Raw genomic sequence first — 17,674 nt, 5'->3', positions numbered from 1 at the left:
AAAAAGTCGATTTTTTGGGGAAGTACCAACATTGAGGGGATGGGGATTCATGCATATTTGTATTTTAGTTTTAACAGCTCTGCCAAATTTGAGCAGGATCGGAGAGGGTAATTTTCAATTTTTTTTTGAAAAGGTCAAATAAACCAAATTTCTACTTTTTGCTTTTTGGGTGTTTTTGAAAACGCCTTGATCCAGGGGTTTTAAAAAACCCAAAAAGCAAAAACTGAAAATTTGTTTTAATGGACCTTTTCAAACAAAAAAAAAAAAAACTCCAGAATTGCTGTTCCGCTTCAGATGGAATGACCCATATCGCATTATCAAAAATAGTTTTTTTAGTTTCATTTTCAAACACTTTTTGCGAACCAGTGTCGTTCACAACCCAACTGTCATCAGTGCCACCCAGCCCGTTTCACCACCTCCTCACTTTTGCTCACAAACACATTCTCTCGGCAGGAGACAGCGAGCGAGAGCCACCCCGGCTCAACCGTTTGCAAAACAAAACACCGTCACTACGCGGCTTAAGCCACCGGTGACCTTCACCGTTTGTTCACGCTTGTCGTGTTTGATGGTAAATATTTTGAACTGATGCTGCTGCTGTTGTGGCTGCCTTTTAATTCACGCGACTTTTGTCACGGTTGCGGTCAGGTTCAACAATTATGATAAATAAAAACACCAAACTCGGTGGAAAGGTCACACGTGGACGGTTTCTCTCACTTTGGTTTGGGGGTAAACACAACAAACACACAAACACACTTGAATTCCAAAACCACAGCAAAATGACGCGATTCTAACGGTTATCGTAGGTCCTCTTTTCACGACGTTCACCTGCCGAGGCCAACAGGTGCCGCAGGTGTCCACGCGCGAACAAAACTCACGACCAACGCGATCAAAGCTGGCGGAGAAATTCTTCCCCAACCTGACACACAATAATATTCACGATCGATTGGCTTTCTTTCCGCGTGATCGACTTTCGTTCGAGAGAGCGCGACTCACACTCAAAACAAACCGCAAACCGAGATTAGATAATGGACTCGTGCCCAGCACGCGGATTAGCCGCCAAAGAAGCTGTGTGGACCGACGCACCGCGATCGATCGACTGAGCGGCCAAGCTCGGGAGAGCTTAGCGCGCGATCATGGAGAAGGAAAAAAAAACATCTTTCGAAATTGGAGAGAATTTGAATTTGATGTGCTGATTGTGTGTTTGCGTGTTTGCGGGATCACGAGTGGGTGAGTGTGTGAGAGTGTGCATTTTTTGAGGAGGCTCACACGATATAAGCCACCCTATCGTGGTGAAGTTGAACTAGCGAATAGTAAAACATAATCTTACTTTTGTTAGCTTAGGAAGACAAAAAAGTATTGGTTTTGAATTTTTGACATCAATTGCAAATGCTTCACCAACTGTCCACCTCTATAATTTATCCTATTTGGTAAGGCCGTTGCAAATATTTTTCAAAATTTATGTCCCCCCAAATGCCAAATGGGTCATTCCACCTGAAGTGTGCAAGAAAAAATGCAAATTTGAAAATTACCATCTCCGATTCTGCTCAAATTTGGCAGAGCTGTTGAGACTATCAAAACATGCAAAAATCCCGAATTTCATCCAAATCGGACCACCCCCTCCATTTTTGTACCCTCCCAAAAAATCGACTTTTTGGCGATTTTTGAGCGAAACCTCTATCTTCAAACGACGATAACTCAGGAACCACACATCTTAGAGGGTCGGTCTTAGACTCAATTTTGAAGGAAATTGGACGTAGAATCCATTTCTGTGATCAAAATGTAGATTAAAATATGTTTTCTACCTGTATTGCGCAATTGAATACTTTAAATGACCGTATCTCAAAACAGCCCTATTTATTTTTTGAATTTGACCTCACCATCGTATTCCCCGTCCAATTTTACATAAGAATCACTTATCGACAGAAAGGAATATGTTTCGATCCAGAGAAATCGAATTTTAAAGTTTCGAGTATTTGAGATTACCTAAATTAGCTACACTCGCCGCCTCTGCTAGAAGCACTCGGGCGCGCTAATCAATAACTGCTACCTGCTTTTATTAAAAAAAGATTTCATCCCAAATAATCATTAACAAAATAGGCAAATATTGAATGTACACCACTGTAGGAAACTGCTGTATAATCTTAAATTAAAAAAAAGTACACAGTGAATTTGTGTGCTAGCCCAATGAATAGCCCAAGAATGGAATTCCCGCAGAGCTAGCAGGAAATTGCAATTGATCTTGTAAGTAACACTTAAGAAAAAGTGTACGATACATTATCGTGTTAAAAATTATGAATTAACATGAATAAAACTCTCGTGAAGCATGATTAAGGAGGAGGATTTCTGGAAAGTATAAAACTGAAAAATGTAAGTAAATCACAAATATTAATCTGATTTATTATTTGATTAAGATCAAATTCAGTTGTGTTGATTTCGACACCGTCCGAACAATAATCTTTTTTTTGTTTGTCAATCATTTAGAAATCTTGAAAGACGATAAAGCTGCTGTCAATTATTCAGATGAAACTGGCTAACAATATAAAAATCGGTTTAATGTGATCAACCTTTCAAACCGTAAGGCAGATATTTTGGAGTTTTTGCTGAATGGCACTATTTTGCTACCGCACATGGCAATAGGGTTATTTCATCTACCACAGCACTATGGGGTATTTCCATATAAGCGAGCGGCCAAAAATATTTTTTTGCTTTTTTGTGACTTTTTTGTGTTGTTTGTACTTAGTATAATGAAAACAAATGAATTTTGATATTTTTCAAAAAAAAAGGTTAAATTTTCGATTTTTTCATATATTTGCATTAAAGTGGTGAATTTTAATATTCTTGCTCTGTCTATTTGATGCACGGAATGGCGGTTTATGCTATGTTAAAGTTTCTGATTTACGTTCAATCTCCCTCCCCTTTTTCTTGATTTAAAATCCACCTCTCTTTGAAGAACCCCCCCCTCCCCCTCCAATTAAAATTTGATTTTTGCGGTGTTTTAGAATTTTAGACGGTTTATTTTATGGAACATTGTATGGATTCTCGTCCACGTTTTTGGTTGATCCACTTGCAAAATTCACGTTTTCCACGATAAATTCTTCTAAATCAAAATCACTATGTAACCGATTGTCGTTAGATTACTTAAAATATGAACTTCTTCTATGGGCTTTTGTATACCTCGTTTTGAAGCTACAGAACAGCATTTTCCTCTGTGGGTTTTTCCTGAGTTGATCATGTGATGGTTCTGCAATGTTGTAATTCTTACAAATATACTCGAAAGCAGATCTCACGTTTTCAGAATAGTGCTTCGTTATATCGTACAGGGACACTACGGTATTATTATCCATACTTTCAAAAGAACACAACAACGAACTGATATGAATATTCGACGAATCGTTTCTGTAAAATACTTAGAATAAGGATTTCTAATTTTATTAAACGTACCTAAGTACTAACAAAGTCATGAATATCAAATCAATTTCAAAACATACATAGCAGGTACGTCATTTCTGCCTCCGCAGGTAAATAATGTGAATTTAACCAAGCGTATACGCGAAATCATTAATTTTCTTGCATGAATCAAAATGTTCAAAATGGCATAACTCAAAAAGTGCACATAAGTGCACTTTGAAATTTGGAGACAAGTTAGGACATGGTTCAAATTTTAAGCTGCAAAATTTTCAGATCGCACAAATGCACACAAAAAAAGTACTCCATTAACAAAGTTGAAAAAAACTTAATTTTGAATAAAAATCCATCTGTTTTGATTTTTATTATTTTTTTAGCCTGTAAAAGTGTGTTTTGTAAAATGTTATTGAAAAGTTGAATCAATTACCTTTCTGAATATATATAATGATGCAGGAAAAAATACATAAACAGCTACACAGTACAACTATGAAAAATAATCATTTTTTTGTCAAAAAACATGTTTTTTCTTACCATTTTCGCCTTTGAAGGTCTGCAATTCAGTGAATTTTGAACCTACAACTTTCAAACTCCGGATTTTTCTTAGTTAGAATGTTTATTTTCGAAAAAAATTAACCAAAAAAATAATTAGAGTATGTCGGTTTTTCGATTTATGGCCGCCTGAAACCCCATAGTGCACAGCCAGCTCTACATTTGTTCTCACTTCAAATAAAAGAAATAATTTGATAAAGTGGGAAGAAATGAGGAACTAGAAAAAATATAAAAATAATAGAAAAATGATATTTTTTTGAAAATTGTATTGTTAAAACTCTGTACTGCCGTTCTTAGTATAATTGTCCCATGTCATTTTTTGAAGATTTTGACCTTTTGACATTTTTAAGTTTAGTTTGTCGTATACTTTTCGAAAAACCCATAAAATCTAGTACTTTGTTCGGAAACTCATCAAAAACAACACCAAGTCTGTTTGTCGCATCGTTAAATTTCTACGCATAGTTGTCCCACCAAGTATTTTCTTTCACGGAATCATTAGTTATACGAAGCATTGAGTCTTGTTTACATACTGTACAGCAAGAGGATCATAAATAAGAGTGATTACTACTACTAACTGGGGCGATTGGGGACACATAGGACGAATTAGAACCCACGGGACAATTTTGCGTAGAAACACAGAAATCGATCGAAAAATTTCAATCGCGTTTTTCTCAGTTGCACTTTTTTGAACATGGGACAATTATGCGTAGAACGGCAGTGTAGCATTTGCAAATAAATATTCAAAGTTCAAATTTTACTTAATATGGTTCAATGACACTGAGGCTTGGACCGTGGTGTAGGGGTAAGCGTGATTGCCTCTCACCCAGTCGGCCTGGGTTCGATCCCAGAAGATCCCGGTGGCAAATTTTGAGACGAGATTTGTCTGATCACGCCTTCCGTCGGACGGGAAGTAAATGTTGGCCCCGGACTAACCTTAAAAAAAAGGTTAGGTCGTTAGCTCAGTCCAGGTGTAGGAGTCGTCTCCCTGGGTCCTGTCCTGGTGGAGTCGCTGGTAGGCAGTTGGACTCACAATCCAAAGGTCGTCAGTTCGAATCCCGGGGTGGATGGAAACTAAGGTGTAAAAAGAGGTTTGCAATTGCCTCAACAATCAAGCCTTCGGACACCTAGTTTCGAGCAGGAATCTCGTATGGTAATTTTCAAGTGCTGTTCCGCTTCAGATGGAATGACCCAAATGCAAAATATAGAAAATTTTCTCAGCTTTTCAAAAATATTTTTTTCAGAGGTGGGCAAACAAGTGCACTAATTTAATAAAATGACTATTTTCAAAAAGATACCTAAAAATTGACCTTGACCTTGAAAACGGTGCACTTTATCAAAATTTCAAAGGAGTACTTTTTGATTGCAAATTTAATTTTACATCGAAAAATGAAGCTTAAAAATTTTTTTGCGACCAATTTTTCGATTTTTTGAAAAAATCAGTATTGATTCAAAAATTCATAACTCGCTCAAAGATTTTTTGCACAACCTGGAAATTTCTGAAAAGTTGGCTTTTGATGTCCTCTAAAACATATAAAAAAATAAAAATATAATAAAAATAGTGTTTTTTTGCAAATCAAGTTTTAGTGACAAAAAGTTAAATAAAAATCACCAAATTTTTTTTACCATGTATCATTTTTTTCCAGTGTAGTCCATATCCATACCTACAACTTTGTCGAAGACACGAAATCGATCAAAAAATTCTTTCAAAAGATACAGATTTTTGAATTTTCATACAAAATTTTTGTATGGCCAGCTGCCAAATTTGTATGGAAAATTATATGGAGAATCTAATGATGCAAAATGGCTTCTTTGGGCATACCGAAGGCACCAAAAAAGTTTCAGTCGGATTAAAAAATACAAAAAAAAACGAATGACCGAAATCTGAGAGAACTGCTCAATAGGGGGATGGCGTCGCTATTGAATGAAAATGGATTTTGGAGTTTATTAAATCGAAGGCCGCCAAGAGAATAGCTTGTAGAGGATCATTTAACAGTTTATAAAGTTTTTGTTAGGCAACTTCTCAAAAAATTAGTCAAATATTATTATAATAATTGTGATATACACAGCACAAAGATATTTATAAAGCAAAATGGCATTATTTGTAACATTTTCATGCATTTAGTTACAGGACGCATGATAAAGGTCAGGAATGCAATCGAATTTGGAAGAATGTTCTATTTTTGTACTGAATAGTGAAACATATATCTGTGACCGGAACAGTAATACTGAAACTAAACAACGTTTAAGAAAAAAAATGCAATTGCCAAATGTGAATATTTTGTAATAAAAGATTTGTTTCTAACGTCGGCAAAAACATGTATGTTAAAATAATGTTTTGATATTGTTTTAGCTGATTTGGTTGAAATTACAACAATTGATTGGTCCAGTTCTGCCTATATCCTCGAGGCTTTTTGCTAACTAGATCACGTTATTAAACGACATCTGCTTTTCGTTTTTCGTAAAGAAGTAATTTTTTTTCGGAAATTGCGCCATACTCAAATTAATAAATACAATTTAAATTGCAATCCAACTTAAGTTAATAATTTTGACATATTTGATCTTTCTATTTGTGAGATTTAAAATTTGACTTCCGTTCTCTCAAATTGTCCCTTTTCGTTGGATTTGCCGCGCAAACTTTCCTTGCGCTCTTCACCCACTTCTTCGAGTGTGTGCTTCCTCTGGTGGCGTCGTGGCGTGACACAGATTCGCGCGTGATGTCTAAATCACTGCCAAAGAGCCAAGGTTGGCTGGAGGTGTTTGGCGAGAGACTCCTCTTGCTGCGCCTTGCTGATAAAGAGAAAGGTGATCGCGCGAAAGAGCGAGCAAAGCGGACTAGACAAGAACGTAATTTGTTTATGCTGATTTCTTTCCGTTCGGTTGGCCGCTGGAATCAACACACAATCATAAAATTTCTTTTAAACTTGCCTCTGTAACCAGTTTATTGAAATGAGAAAAAAAAACATGCAGAAATTATGATTTTCATGACAAATTCTGGTTTCAGCTCTTGAACAAATGGTAATGCTTTTTAGTGTTGGTTTTACTCCAAACAACCCAATGTTTTCAAATATTTGAAGCAAGCTTTGAATATATTTTTTGCATTTTCGAGAACAAACAGTAGAAAGTAATTTTTCAATGATTTTTTTTATTATTATGCAACATGATTTTAATTATACGATACATTAACATCATTCCACAAAATGTCTTCCATTTTTCATATTTAACCCTCTAACACCTGTAGTTGCACCAGTGCTCCATAATTCTTTCACTTCAAATTGTATTTTCTTTAGTACTAGGTATTCAACCAATTCAATTAATTCTTTTTGCACAAATTCGGTTTTCATCTCGTTTGATCATGGTAAACAAAAACGTAAAAAAATATTGTTTTGATGAAATAACATCAATCTGTTAAAAGCATACCTAATTGTAATAATTTAATACAGTTGCGTCAAACATTAATATTATCAGAAATAATTCTGATATCATAACTTCTGATAAGCTGATTCAAAAATCAAACCATCCACATTAACGACCCCCGGGTCTTTTGTGGTCACTATTGCAAGTTTCTGCTCGAACCTAGGAGTCCGAAGGCTTGAATGGGGAGAGCGCCCAAACCTCTTTCTACTCCAAGGAACCTTCCACCCCAGTGTTTGAACTGACGACCTTTGGATTGCGAGTCCAACCGCCGCCAGCGATTCCACCGGAGTAGGCTTGGTTTGGTGTGTTGTTTGTCCTTATGGCATGGAGACGACTCCTACACCTGGAATGACTTAACGGCCTAACAACAACCAAGGCCGGGACCGACATTTTACTTCCTCATCCGATGGAAGGTTGGAGCAGATGGGAATTGAACCCAGAATCATCCGCTTACAAAGCGGACAGCGCACTGCTCTGATAATCTGATTAATTATAAATAAACCAAACAATACATTTAATTGAACAAAATCATGTTGAGTTTGTTCATTTTTATTTTTTCAGAGCATTTTCAAAAAATAGTTCCAAAAACTTAAGAAAATGTATTCTTCCGCTTGAATTTCGGGACGGAAATATTTTTTTCGGGAAATCCCGGGAATTCCCGGGAATTCCCGGGAATTTTTTTCCCGGGACGGGAAATTGGACGCTCTATATTCAATTTATGATTATAACTTTTACATTAAACGAATAGCAATGCTCTCAAGAATGAGCAAATTTTATGAAAATTTAATTTGTGATTTGGATGAAACTTTGAGTAGAATTTTGAGAATTGAAAAAAACGTTGAAATCACAAGCCATGGTATAAACAATTCAACGAAAAAAAGTCTTTAAAATTGTATTTCAAACCAGTCAGTTTTGAAATCATTAGTTTTCAAAATATCCGAGTATGTGCATCGGAATTTCACAAATAATCAAATTATAAAAGAACATGCTAAACATTAACGTACGAAAATGCATTTCAAATTGCTTTCGGTTTATTACACTTTTGTTTCTATGTACATAATAGAAATACGATGGAATAATCATCATCATAAGAAAATCTTTGGCCGTTCATCAAGAATGAAAATCCGAAAGGAGCTTGGTTCTCCTCTCTCGAGTACGATACATCGGTAAAAAGAATCTAAAAAAAGTCATCATCCTGATTATTCAACGAAACATCTTTTTCACTACTACACTTGCAAGTGTAACGTCACACATTGGAAAATGACTGACAAGTAAATTCACAAAAAACATCAACAGAATGATTTTTTTGCGGAATTCGAGAGCGATTTTTCAATTGCGTGATTTGCCTCCGCTCTCTTTCGCGGGTGAAGATAGCTCGCAAGCGAAATTGATTTTTTTTGCGATTATACCATCCCTGGTTTCTGTTAGTTTTTTTTATAGAATTGAATATATCTTGAAAACGGTGAACGATATCAAAATTTTTGTTTGGTTTTGCATCTGAAGACTCGGAAACAAAATTTTCCGCTTTATTTAACGTTTTTAAAACTCATGATTTTTTCGAAAAATTGGCAAAACTGTCAATGAATTTTGACCAATTTGTGCCATAGTTTAATAGAAGGCATTTTTGACAAAAAATATGAATTTTTAAAAATGGATAATTTTTGCAATTTATTTTTTTTTGCGTGAAAAGTCCAATAAAAAAAGGGTTTCTTAAGGGCAAAGCATATTTTTTTGAAAATTCTAGGCTATAACTATAACTTTGCCAAAGACTACAAATCGATCAGAAAATCGGTTCTCTAGATGCAGATTATTGAATATTTTAATAGCTTATTTCTGTGAACGGTTTTCAAAATTGTATGGATTCTTTTTTTTTTTATCGAAAAAGTACATTTGAAGTTTCATCTGAAATAAAATAAATGCAAAAAATAATACTTCCATAATCAAATGTTGATTGTTTTACAGAAAACTGTCTGAAATATGAACTGTTACGATGTTATCCGATATTTTGATATCTTCAAATCTTCAAATCTTCAAATCTTCAAATCTTCAAATCTTCAAATCTTCAAATCTTCAAATCTTCAAATCTTCAAATCTTCAAATCTTCAAATATTCAAATATTCAAATCTTCAAATCTTCAAATCTTCAAATCTTCAAATCTTCAAATCTTCAAATCTTCAAATCTTCAAATCTTCAAATCTTCAAATCTTCAAATCTTCAAATCTTCAAATCTTCAAATCTTCAAATCTTCAAATCTTCAAATCTTCAAATCTTCAAATCTTCAAATCTTCAAATCTTCAAATCTTCAAATCTTCAAATCTTCAAATCTTCAAATCTTCAAATCTTCAAATCTTCAAATCTTCAAATCTTCAAATCTTCAAATCTTCAAATCTTCAAATCTTCAAATCTTCAAATCTTCAAATCTTCAAATCTTCAAAACTTCAAATCTTCAAATCTTCAAATCTTCAAATCTTCAAATCTTCAAATCTTCAAATCTTCAAATCTTCAAATCTTCAAATCTTCAAATCTTCAAACAAAACCATATAAAATCATATCTTCTTATCTTGTAAAACACAACATACACAAATTAAAAAAAATTGTTGTAGGGGAAATATACCCATTTTAATTACTCAAAGCCGTTCGACCAATTCTCATCACTTTGCCGTTTTCCGCTATTAAATCAACATTTGCAGATATTTCAACAATGGAGAGTTGCTTGCTCACTTTAATTCGAGCTATTTATAACTTTGGAACAGTCAAAAACACTTTGTGAAAGCCGTAATTCATTAACAAAGTGCTGATAGGCCGATAATAGAAATAGGCTGAAAAAAGGTATAGTTCCCCTATATTGAGATTGAGATTTAAGATGTGTATTAAAAAATCATGTGTAATCTTTAATCTAAGAAAATTGGAAAAATGTAGGTAATCTTTATTTCTCAAGAACTACAACAATCTTGAAATGCGGGAACAACTAAACACATTTCATCCTGATGATATTACACTACCACGAAAATTTAATGACCCAATCTACCAAAATGTTCAAGTGTTTCAAATCTGATCAAAGTTCAATTTCCAACGAAACCGACCGATTGCTCACCGTGTTTCCAGAAATTTTGCAAAACGCATTCCCCCTTCTTTCATTCACCCTAGTTTCAAAACGGTGATAACAAAAGCCCTCAATCTGTTATCTGGTTCACCGGTTTCCCCATTTTCGACGTCGCCATGGTGGTGGTGTTGGACGTCATTTCTTATCACCAGGTAAACACCCGTTTTGGGGGGTCTTTCATAAATCACGCAATTGATTTGAAGGGAAGTGATACTTATCGCATTAGTTAATGTTAGAAAATGATCTATTCTTTAAATACATTATTATTTTTGAATCGTAGTTTAAGGAAGGCCTCTTACCTGTGCGTGTTGAGCGCTTGTCTCACTTACACAACTTCGCTCAAAATTCGAAACTGATAACAGACAGGTGCAGTTGGGCTAGGGTACATTTGTTAGTATCTGCCATTTTAGTAGAACGGTAGTAGACTGATTGATTCAATTTCCGTGCGTGCTCCACCCCGAAAAAAAAACCATCAGTAAAGCTCGAATTTTCGACACGACAACGGTCGCAACTTGCGGAACTTCAGCCTGAAGATTGGATTCAAAGGAAAAGCCAAACTCAGAAGAGGTGGAGGAGGAGGGGGGAAATCAATTTTCCTAGTTCCGAACACGGAAGTTGGGAGAGCAGTGGAGCGGAAGTCGCCCTCCTTTTTTTCGGATAATCCATACAGAAGGAAAATTATGCGTGAAAGGAATTTTCCCACTTTCCACGATTTCAATCTCAACAACGACTTCGAGGACGGGGAAAACCAGCAACGGTTGTGAACCCACTGTGTGTGTTTGTGTGTCGCTTGTGGAAAATCGGGGAAACCCGAGAAGACGACGGTAGTTAATTAATGGTTGATTCATACTAATTAAAAATTTTACTCTACACAATCGGGAAAATTTGCGGGAAAGGAAAATCCGCTGCTGAAAGCAGAGAAGGGATAAAGGCGTCCCCTCCGGTTTTTTGAGAGTGAAAATAGGAAAGTGTGCTGTGTGTTTAAATATTTGATGAGGAATGATAATTTTAATTAAAATTAAACTGGTGATCACCGTAAACTGATAAGACGTTTTTTCGTGAGTGTCGGGACCCCCGCGAGCTTTGTGTGAAAGAAAGGAGTCAACGTGGGCAAACAAAACCATGGCTGTGATAATGTTTGGAAAATTGTGCCTTCTAATTTGCGTGCTGAATGCTTCCGGCGTCGAGATCGTACGTGGACAGGAAGCGGACAGTACCGGTAATGATGAGGTGAGAAATTATGTGCTAAATTGCAGATTTAAATATTCTTAGCTCTTGATGGACGTTTTAAATGATATTTTAGTCTGACAACTATTTTTTTAGAAATTTTATGTTTTTATTTTATTTTGATGAATCTTTGTGTGTACCGTAAAATGGGGTGACTTTGATAGGTTTGAGATTTTGCCGCAAAATGAAGAGTGCAAATTAAATACGTACGGAACGGTACTGACAGTGGTAGAGAAGTGTTCAAAGTACCTCAAGAAGAACTTTTCATAAAATTTTGAACAGTTTAAAAAGTAAGTTAACTATGGTTAAGAAAATGTTGATGAATAGCATTATTTAAATTTTTAAAGTGTCATGTTTTTCTCATGGTCATGGTTTCATAGACATTTTCAGTTGAACAAATTTCATAGAAAATGTGAAAACTTTGGATTTTTGCTTCTAATTCAGTTTTAAATGCAATATAAATCGATAATTTTATAAACAAAACTTGTTTTAACAAATTTCAGGCAAAATTCTGACTTCTAAACAATTTTACCTACAATTTATATGTATTTCGTCAAAAAGCTTATAAACTTAGTTAACTAAATATAAACATTGATTTTTCCTTGAAAACTATATTAGCAACCTTAGTAATGGTACATTTAACGTAAAAATAAAGTGTGAACACCTTAAATCTGATTATAACAAAAAAAAATAAGACTGTCAAAGTCACTCCGGAATTCAAAGTAAAATTTTTGAGCGGAACTATTTTGTTAAACGCTATTGAAAAACTTTTTTTTTCAAAAATGGTGTTGGACCTTGTGTGGGCTACTACTAGTACTTGGTTTAAAATTAATAATCTTAAGACGAATCTTACCAGTTAGAAAAAAAATCCAAACAGTAAAAATTGCAAAAAAGTGAAGACTTATTTAGAGTGTTTTTTTTCTTAATAAGTCAAAACATTACCTACAACTTTGCCGAAGACTTCAAATCGATCAGAAAATTCGTTTTAAAGATACATATTATTTAATATTTTTTATGAATTTTTGGATTAACGGTTTCTTAAATTGTATGAATACTAGGATGTAACTTCGTCGCTTCAGTGGCCAAAATGCCTCAAAAAGTTACATTTTTGAAAACATCTTTTTTTACGGGTTAAATCCCGTTTAAAATTCAAATGCAAAGCGCCAGTTCCTGTTACGTCCAATCAAGCTCATATTTTGGATTTGGGCTTAATACGCCCATCGGAACAAACCCTTGAATTCTCGTCAAAAAGTCATTTTTGTTACACTCTAATGAATACTTGTATGGACGAATTGATGCAAAATGTTTTCTTTGGTCATAGATAAAGTATCCCAAAATTTTCATTTAAATAAAAAAATACAAAAAAATGGTAGTCTGAAGTCTGAGAGAACAAGACTTTATTTATCATAATAAGCCGGGACCGTGGTGTAGGGGTAAGCGTGGTTGCCTCTCACTCAGTCGGCCTGGGTTCGATCCCAGAAGGTCCCGGTGGCAAATGGAATGTTGGTCCCGGTCTAACCTAGAGGTTAGGTCGTTAGCTCAGTCCAGGTGTAGGAGTCGTCTCCCTGGGTTCTGTCTCGGTGGAGTCGCTGATAGGCAGTTGGACTAACAATCCAAAGGTCGTCAGTTCGAATCCCGGGGTGGATGGAAACTAAGGTGAGAAAAGAGGTTTGCAATTGCCTCAACAATCAAGCCTTCGGACACCTAGTTTCGAGTAGGAATCTCGCAACCGAGAACGCCAAGGCAATGCTGTAGAGCGAATAATTTGATTTTTTTTTAAATAAAACACGAACAAAAATAATAAATATTTATAGGTGACTATTTTGAGAAATTAAATAAATTGGTAAGGCAATCAAAACCTTTAAAATATTCTGGTCTCTTCCATTTTGATTTTAGTTCCAATGTCATGAAGGATCAACAAAAGTAATTATTATTTAAAAAATGTGTTTAGTAGCCCCAGAAAAAAATGATCCCTTGCTCTACAAGCAGTTAACTGTTTTTATGTTTTTTTTAAGCTTCTGTGGTAAAGTTGGTGAAAAAAAAACCGATTTAAAAAAAAAATTCGTCCGGATCCAGTTTCCGATAGATGGATAGATAATCAAAATAAATTTCAAAAGTGTTCAAAACATTGAAGATCTGGCAATACTGTCTCAAGTTATGGCCATTTAGTTGACATTTATGTGCTTTTTCGGAGCCGGATTTCACTTATCTGTATAAACACTTCGTCCGGATTCAAATTGCGACTCATCATTGGATAGGTAATCGAGAGGCATTTCAAACGAGTCCAAAACATTGAAGATCTGGCTACCCTGTCTCAAGTTCTGATTATTTAAGTGATATTTATGTGCTTTTTAGAATTTAAAGACGTAAGTTTAAGAATTTTAGAAGCTGAATCTTTTGGTTTTTAGTTAGTTACCATGTTTGACGCTAAATTTCAACTATTTCTTGATTTTTAAAGTGACTCATTTCTGGCAAGGAGTGAGGAAGGCACCAACCACATAAGTGTATTAAGTTAGTTTTTTTATTTAACCCTCAATTACTTATGAGTACACCCAAAGAAAAATATATATCAAAATCAGCAACAGTGGATTTGCTGCAGAAAATGTTACATTTTATAACTGTTTTTGCAGCAAGCTCATAGCTCATTTTTGCCCGCGAGTAAACATGTCAGCGATCTGCAGTTCTCACCAACACATATAATGCTGGCGCGTCCCCGAGCAACACTCTAGAGAGAAGAATATGTTGGTGATCTGTCCCTCACAATTCAACTAGCGTCCATGGCGCGGTGGTAGCGTTTCAGATCAGCAACCAAGAAGTTGTTGGTTCAATCCTCGTTCTGTTAAGATTTTTTTTCTGCAATATAATTAATCAGCCGTCGGTAATGTCGATAATTGTCGGGCAAAAATTTCATACCCTATATTTCGCAAAAAATGCATGAGGACTAGGGTGCCCAGAATATGGGACTTTTTCTCAAAACCTCGCTCCACAAGCTGAATATTGTTCCTTGACCTATTTTAGGACTCTGAGCCAAATATGAGCAAAATCGGTCAACATTTACCCATTGATACTCGGAGGTGAAGTTTGTATGGGAAAATTCGAAAAAATGTATGGAAAACCCAATTTTCTTACGGTTTGGTCTGCAGGGTGCGCTACTTCCATCCAAATATTCCCGAAAGTGAGATTCTTATTGGAAATTTAATGATATACAACTTTGTAGAACATACCAAAGCTGTAAAACTCGACCCTGAAAAGTTATTAGCGATTTAAAAAAGTCATTTTTGTATGAAAAACGTTTTTTTCACCAACTCGGGTCGGGTATCAATGGGTTAATCTCAACCAATTTCGCTCAAAATTTACACAGATGCTTAAAATAACCCAAAAAACCGTTTTTTGCTTGTGGAGCAGGGGGTCATTTTTTCTGGGCACCCTAATGAGGACAGATTTCATGCGGATTCTGATATACTTTCATGCCGCCATGCATCACAATCATGCGACCGTCAGTTGGGTGTAAATGTAGACTATTTTTTCATTTTTGACTCAGAGGCCAAACACAGCCCATGGAACAATGTTTTGGAAAAAGTTTTATGACATTCATTTGAATTTTCTCAAAAAAGTCAGGCAGCATAAAAATGGCTAAAACAATAAATTTTCATTAAAAAAACTTAAACAATCGAATGTAAACAATTTGGAATATATTGTTTAATGTTCATTTTTTGCATTTTAAATCAGATCGGACAGTTTTAGGTTTTTAACAAATTTAGATTGTTGAGACCTGAGATAGAATTTGTTGATGTTGTTAATGTAAATTTTGATTTTTTTTAAGGTAATCTGACTGTTTTGATGATTGAAGCATTTTGTAATACTTTTTTACTCTAAATTTTGACAATTTTGCTTACAATTTGACAACAAAAAGTCGGACAAAAGATGTTGTCTTTTGCTCGATTGGTACCTCCATTTTAAAGTTCCCGTGCTTCGATTGGTACTTTTGATTTGAGATGGCCGTTCTCTTATAATTCCAAGTTATATATAATTTGAAGTTAAGGAGAAGTCGGCAATTCGAAAATGGGATTTGAGTAGTTACTTTTCAACTTGTTAGCGAATTGTTCTTTTTAATCATAAATAAAACTGAAGTCTAAATCAATATTTTTTTTATTTTTTCCAGAACTCCGCCCTGGTAACACAGCTGTGCAACTTCGACAAACCCCTGCTGGACCCGTCGGACGACGCTGGCGGCAAGTTCTGTGGCTGTGACGTGGAAAGCTCCCCACCGTGGGGCATTCCGGTGGTACTGATCGACTGCCGTGACCATCACCTGCAGAACGCAATCTTCCGCGCGGAGACGCTACCCCAGGGAACGATCCGGGCGGACATGTCGTACAACAAGTTTGTCGAGGTGCCGCTCTTTTCGGGCGATAAGCTGAAGTTTTTAAGTCTACGTAACAACGCGATAACATCGCTGAAAGATAAGAACTTTGCAAATGTTAGCGGGCTGGTCGAGTTGGATCTGAGTGAAAACGAAATCGAGCTTATCAACAGCGATGCATTTACGGGATTGGTAACGCTGAGGCAGCTTAACCTGGCTGAAAATAGAATAACAGTGATTCAGGCCAATGCGTTTTCTCCGTTGCAACACCTGGAGCACTTGGTATTGTCACACAACCCACTTGGAGCGTTCTTGAATGCAACAGAGAACGATATTTTCCTGAAGTTGGGCGTTACACCTCGACTTTCGATCATCGAACTGGAGAACTGCAGCTTAACAGTCGTTGACCTGACTAACGGGGTCGGTCTCGACCAGATCGTCCTCAGTTACAACCAGCTGCTCAGCATCCAGAAGCTCCCGAAAGCCGTAACCCACCTTGACATCAGTGGCAACCCCTTCAAAACAATGTCAGCCAAGTTCCTGCCGCACCTGTTCCACCTCCAGCACCTTACCATGGAGGACATGCCGTACCTCTACAAACTCGAAGAATACGCCCTGTTCGGTCTGCCCCGACTGTCCCACCTGAACCTGCAAGGTTCTCGCAACCTCACCACCTTCGACCCGCACGCCTTCGGACGCAACGTAGTGCTCAACGAAACCGACACCGTCCTCCAGGAGCTGATCCTCAAGGGAACGAGCATCCGAACGCTCAACTCCTCGCTCCTGCAAGCCTTCGACCAGCTCAACGTCCTGGACCTCACCGGATCGCCGCTGACCTGTGACTGCAACGTCCGGTGGCTCAAAACGCTAAACGTGACGACGCACGCCTCCTGCACCAAGCCGATGTCCCTGCGGGGTCAAAAGCTGGCGGACATCCCCGAGGATCGTCTACAGTGCAAGGAGGAAAAGTCCTGGCTGTACACCGTGTTCAACGTGGTGTTGGTTGTGCTGCTGGTGGTTCTGGTGGGAGCGGCGGTGTATTTGATCTACTTGGCGATACGGCCCCGCCGTCAGCAGGTTCAGCTTAGGAATAAGGTCGGAGTGAACAGTCCGTACGCACGGGTGACGATTGAGCCAAATCAGGCGGAGAATTTGTACTGAAAGGGGGGTGGTTTTAGGGGTTAAGTTAGGCATTAATCATCGAATGTAGTTTTAATTGAAGTAAATGTATGATGTGGAGATCTATCCTGAGTTTTCGTGTTTCAATGTCTTAATTCTCTAACCCTCTGAATTTCCCAGATCACTTTTTGGAGCATATTTGGACAATCGAAAAATCGAGTCTGAACCAAAATAAAACCATTCGTAAATAAAGTTTCTCATCCGCGAAAAAGTAAGTGCCGTTCGCATTATGCATTCAATGGAGTCAAACCACCATTTAGCAGCAGTATTGTTGTGCACACAATAATAACCCCCGGCGAACGCTTCAACTATTTGTTCAGTCCATAAGAAAAATGGATTGACGTATCACGCGGGAAAACGGACTTTGCAGAATCAATAACGCTATTAGCGAAGTTGCAAACAAACGTGAAGTGGCATTCCCCAAGTGGGATAAA

The 17,674-nt window shown here is 36.6% G+C and overlaps 2 protein-coding genes across 9 annotated transcripts in view; one reads left to right on the top strand and one right to left on the bottom strand.

Moving 5' to 3' along the window:
* Positions 1-1,011, bottom strand: part of LOC120415234 (uncharacterized) — a 43,918-nt gene extending 42,907 nt beyond the window's left edge. For 5 of the 8 annotated variants that reach the window (XM_039576691.2, XM_039576694.2, XM_039576693.2 and 2 more), the window contains exon 1: positions 715-982. The gene's annotated coding sequence lies outside the window, so the exon portion shown is untranslated. The other 3 variants (XM_052708718.1, XM_039576692.2, XM_039576696.2) reach the window with 3 other exon arrangements.
* Positions 1,012-10,871: 9,860 nt separating this feature from the next.
* On the top strand, positions 10,872-17,309 carry LOC120415251 (leucine-rich repeat neuronal protein 2-like). The gene is made up of 2 exons (XM_039576717.2): positions 10,872-11,701; positions 15,861-17,309. The coding sequence occupies exons 1-2, from the start codon at positions 11,594-11,596 to the stop codon at positions 17,220-17,222; spliced, it is 1,470 nt and encodes a 489-aa protein (XP_039432651.1). The 5' UTR covers positions 10,872-11,593; the 3' UTR covers positions 17,223-17,309.
* Positions 17,310-17,674: the final 365 nt, after the last annotated feature.

Source organism: Culex pipiens, chromosome 2 (genome assembly GCF_016801865.2).
Source record: "Culex pipiens pallens isolate TS chromosome 2, TS_CPP_V2, whole genome shotgun sequence".
Taxonomy (NCBI): domain Eukaryota; kingdom Metazoa; phylum Arthropoda; class Insecta; order Diptera; family Culicidae; genus Culex; species Culex pipiens.
Note: the sequence above shows the minus strand (reverse complement) of the source record. Positions and strands in the feature narration are given on the sequence as shown.

Excerpts from the sequence above, each read along its gene's own strand:
- LOC120415251 (XM_039576717.2), top strand. The coding sequence starts at position 11,594 with ATGGCTGTGATAATGTTTGGAAAATTGTGCCTTCTAATTTGCGTGCTG. Across the intron at positions 11,702-15,860 it reads ACAGTACCGGTAATGATGAG|AACTCCGCCCTGGTAACACA; the intron begins GTGAGAAATTAT and ends TATTTTTTCCAG.